General features: G+C 33.6%; 1 protein-coding gene and 1 long non-coding RNA gene across 2 annotated transcripts in view; both read right to left on the bottom strand.

Annotated features, from left to right (window-relative positions):
• The window catches only part of CENPK (centromere protein K), a 47,958-nt gene that overhangs the window by 9,573 nt on the left and 33,533 nt on the right, over positions 1-4,852 (bottom strand). The window contains exons 6-8 of the mRNA XM_017537832.2: positions 2,534-2,616; positions 2,334-2,432; positions 1,854-2,004 (exon numbers count right to left, since the gene is read on the bottom strand). Coding sequence (XP_017393321.1) covers positions 1,854-2,004; positions 2,334-2,432; positions 2,534-2,616 — 333 coding nt within the window. The remainder of the gene's footprint in view (positions 1-1,853; positions 2,005-2,333; positions 2,433-2,533; positions 2,617-4,852) is intronic.
• LOC108310734 lies at positions 1,263-1,765 on the bottom strand. Its single transcript, XR_001827886.1, has 2 exons — positions 1,719-1,765; positions 1,263-1,389 (listed from the first exon to the last, which is right to left on the bottom strand). It is a non-coding gene; the product is annotated as an uncharacterized LOC108310734 (long non-coding RNA).

The following is a 4,852-nucleotide window of genomic DNA, read 5'->3' as shown; positions in this document are numbered from 1 at the left end:
AAAAAAAAAAAAAAAAAAAAAATTAGTAAAAGAACACCTAAATTTCAGAATGTTTCACTCAAAAGATGTTTGAACTATTTTAAGTAGGAATCTGCTATCCTCACCAGATCAGATGGGTTTTCTAGGCAGGAAAAATAGAATGTATAAGGCACAAAAAAGTGAGAGGTTGGAGACAAAGCTGGATGGATTCATGTAAGAGATGGATGAATGCTTGGAGATGAGGATGAAGAGACAGAAGTCTATAGTATAAATCCTAATGAAGAGATTTCTAAGGAGTTTACAGACTCCATTCCCTAGGGAGCCATGAAAGATGTTATACTGAAAATGATTAAACATACTATTATTCAATGATTACTCCAATTTCAAAAGTCTTATTTATTAATATCATATATATTAAAGAATTGTTCACAATCTTGTCACGCAATAAAATATTTGCTTTTTCAGAAAAGGTTTATTTCATTATAGCTAGTATTCAAATAGTAACTGACATCAATCTATTACAAATTTTAAACATCATTCTTTTGATTTAAAAAAGTTGCACATGTTCATCGCAGAAAATTGAAAAAAAACAAAAACAAAACAACACCTACAATCCTAGCTCTGACATAAGCACTGTCAATTTTTTAACATAAATTAGATTCAAACAATTTAATCATCAGTGTTTTATTCATTCAGCAATAAGTTGTATTTCTTTAACTTCTTTGATTACATTGTATTAAAAGTTGACTTAGTCCCAACATATGGTATTTAATATAAAAAATATATACTCTGGCTGCGTGTGGTGGCTCACGCCTATAATCCTAGCACCTAATCATCCCACTTGGGAGGCCGAGGCAGGCAGACTGCCTGAGCTCAGGAGTTCAAGATCAGCCTAGGCAACTTGATGAAATTACTTCTCTACTAAAAATACAAAAAAAATTAGCTGGGTGTGGTGGTGCACACCTGTAGTCCCAGCTACTAGAAAGACTGAGGCATGAGAATCACTTGAACCAAGGAGGCAGAGGTTGCAGTGAGTTGAGATCATGCCATTGAACTCCAGCCTGGGTGACAGAGTGAGACTCTGTCCCCCACCCCACAAAAAATATGCATACACTTAATCCCATTTTATTGAATAATTAGGTTGCTTCTAGTCTTTCAGTAAATATAATGTGATAATGACATATTTCCATACATGTGTATACCTTTAAACTAAATATTTGCTTTCAAACCTACCTAAAATAATTTTAATTATTATCTACATAAATGTCTTCTCTAAAACTTACCTTTTTCTTTTTAACACTTCCATCAGGCAGAGGAAAATGGTCTTCTAGAAACTCACCCAAGGTAATCAAGAGTTTCTCCTTATATTCTTTTACATTAAGCAGTTTAGTTTTCAGCTCATTAAAGACTCTAATAAATTTAAAAAATTAAGAGAAACATTTGACTGATAAAACACATATGCACATGTAACCAGTTATTCACAAAGTTGATCAAAAACTGTTAAAATTTCATTTGCTCAAACCAAATAACTAGCTTTTTGAAAATAATACTGTCTATATAACAAGTAGAGAAACCAAAGGTACAGTCAGGTCATTCATAAAAGATCATATAGCTAATAGTTAACAAAAGTTAGGGCAAGACTCCTGATTCCTGGTAAACTTTACATTCATCTGTATTTTATGTAACACAAAAAATAAAAACTTTTCCTATTTTAGAAACCTAGAACATAAAATTAATACCTTGATTCAGAAAATGTTTCAACTTTATTTTTCAATTCATTGTGTAGTANAATGACATATTTCCATACATGTGTATACCTTTAAACTAAATATTTGCTTTCAAACCTACCTAAAATAATTTTAATTATTATCTACATAAATGTCTTCTCTAAAACTTACCTTTTTCTTTTTAACACTTCCATCAGGCAGAGGAAAATGGTCTTCTAGAAACTCACCCAAGGTAATCAAGAGTTTCTCCTTATATTCTTTTACATTAAGCAGTTTAGTTTTCAGCTCATTAAAGACTCTAATAAATTTAAAAAATTAAGAGAAACATTTGACTGATAAAACACATATGCACATGTAACCAGTTATTCACAAAGTTGATCAAAAACTGTTAAAATTTCATTTGCTCAAACCAAATAACTAGCTTTTTGAAAATAATACTGTCTATATAACAAGTAGAGAAACCAAAGGTACAGTCAGGTCATTCATAAAAGATCATATAGCTAATAGTTAACAAAAGTTAGGGCAAGACTCCTTATTCCTGGTAAACTTTACATTCATCTGTATTTTATGTAACACAAAAAATAAAAACTTTTCCTATTTTAGAAACCTAGAACATAAAATTAATACCTTGATTCAGAAAATGTTTCAACTTTATTTTTCAATTCATTGTGTAGTACATTAAGAGATTCCATTATCTGCTGCTGTTCATCCAACCACCGTTGTTCCCTTCCGACGTGGAAAAAACAAAACAAGCAATATCCAAATAAAACTTTAAATGCCACTTCAACATATGTGAATGATTAATAGTAATTATAATACAAACATACCTTTCTAAGTCTTCCTTTAACTTTTCATTCTTTGACTCCATAGTGGATAGTACCATTTCAAGATCATGTCTCAATTTTTGGAACTAGAATAATTCAAATTAATTACTTAGTCTTTAATCCTACAGTTTTGTTTCTGAATGACAGTGAAATTTACATACTGGTCCAGGATATTTCCATTCACATATCAGTAGTAAAAAAGCCTAACAGAAAGCATTTAAAAGGGCAAATATATAGTAGGTGCTAAGTTTGTGGTAGTATTCTATGGTTAAATACAAAAATCTAAGAGGGGGTTTTGAGTAGCAAATTTTAATTTCATATTGAAAGGCAAGTTAATGGTGTGTTTTCCGTAATCAGAAATTAGATACCTTTTCTAAGGAGACTGTACAACACATACACAAATGACTATCACACATTCAATATTTATTCAATCAATCAATCAAATTTGTTGATCAATCATTGACTACTAGGCATTGTTGGAGGAGGGAGAAATGCAAAGGTAAACAGAACAAAGCAGGGAATCCAGACAATGTTTACTCCAGCAATGGTCAATTGTCATAAAAAAAAAAAATCAAAATAAAAGTAAAGGTATGAAGAACAACAAATGGATATTTTAAGTAGTATGATGTGGAAAGACTTCTCTGAACAGGTAACATTTAAATTAACAAAGAAAGAAGGCAAAGGAAAGCATCATGTTATTCTCTAGCAAAAGAATGTTCCAGGGAAAGGGAACAGTAAGTACAAAGGCCAAGAAGCAGAGGTATGCTTGAGGCATTTGAGGAACAACAAAGAGGACTAAAGAGAATTACAATAAGCACTAGTGTTCCATTCTCTTGATCACAAGGGTTTCCATTAGCTTTTCTAAACATAAATCAGTGATAAGTTAAAGATGTATATTACAAACCCTAAAGTAACTATGAAAAAAATAATAATAATATGCCAATACTGATAATTAAGAGACCAGCCTGGGCAACAGAGCGAAACCCTATTTAAAACCCCTGTAATTTCGAAATAAATATAAAAATTAGCCAAGCATAGTGGCACATGCCTATAGTCCCAGCTACTTGGAAGGCTGAGGTGGGAGGATCACTTGATGCCAGGAGGTGAAGGCTGCAGTAAGCTGAGATCATACCACTGCACAGCAGCGTGCGCAACAGAGTGAGACTCAGCCTCAACAATAACAAAATACACAATCCAAGAAAGTAGGAAAGGAAGGAAACAAGAACAGAAAAAAAGTAGGATGAAAAGAAAGGTAAATCAAGGCCAAGCTTGGTGACTCATTCATGTAATTCTACCACGTTAGGAGGCTAAGGTGAAAGGGTTGTTTGAGGCCAGGAGTTCAAGGCTGCAGTGAGCTATGGTAGCAACACTGCACCCAGCCTGGGCAACTAAGCGAGATGCTCTGTTCCCAAACCTGCCCCCCAAAAAAGATAAATCAATAACATAGATTTCAATGCAACCATATTGATTACATTAAATATGGTCTAACAATGACATTAAATTGAAAAGTAACAGAAAGGTATCTAGCAAACTTTGAAACTATTTAGATACCAAAAGCACACTTCTAAATAATCCATGGGTTAAAGAAGCAACCAACAGGAAAATAGAAAATTATAACTGAGTAGAAATAAAAACATAACATCAAAATTTGTCTTTTTTTTTCCCCATCTCCCAAACAATTGATATGAAACATCAAGGTTTTTTGGGATCAAGCAAAAGCAATACTCAGATGAGAATTGAGAGCACTAAACGCCTATTTATTTTTATTTTTGAGACAAAGTCTCTGTTGCCAGGCTGGAGTGCAGTGGCGTGATCTTGGCTCACTGCAACCTCCACTTCCCAGGTTCAAGCGATTTTCCTTCCTCAGCCTCCCGAGTAGCTGGGACTACAGGCGTATGCCACCATGTCCAGCTAATCTTTGTATTTTCAGTAGAGATAGGGTTTCACCATGCTGGCCGGATGGTCTCATGATCTGCCCGACTTGGCCTCCCAAAGTGCTGGGATTACAGGCATAAGCCACTACGCCCAAACTAAAAGCCTATTTTAAAAGAATAGAATGCTCTCAAATTAATAACCTCAGCTTGTATCGTAAGAAATATGAAAAAGAGCAAATAAAACCCACAGCAAGCTGCGGAAATAACAGTACCAAAGAAGTTAAATCAGTACAATATAAAACAAATAAGGAAAAAGCAATGAAAGTTGGGTTTTTTGAGAAGGTCAATAAAATTAGATTAGTTATGGTAGGTGGAGGGGAAGGACCTAAATCACTGATATCAGGAATGAGAGAGGTGACATCACTACAAACATTAAAATCATAATGGA

This window comes from Cebus imitator, unplaced genomic scaffold (assembly GCF_001604975.1).
Source record: "Cebus imitator isolate Cc_AM_T3 unplaced genomic scaffold, Cebus_imitator-1.0 Scaffold107, whole genome shotgun sequence".
In the NCBI taxonomy this organism is placed as follows: Eukaryota; Metazoa; Chordata; class Mammalia; order Primates; family Cebidae; genus Cebus; species Cebus imitator.
Note: the sequence above shows the minus strand (reverse complement) of the source record. Positions and strands in the feature narration are given on the sequence as shown.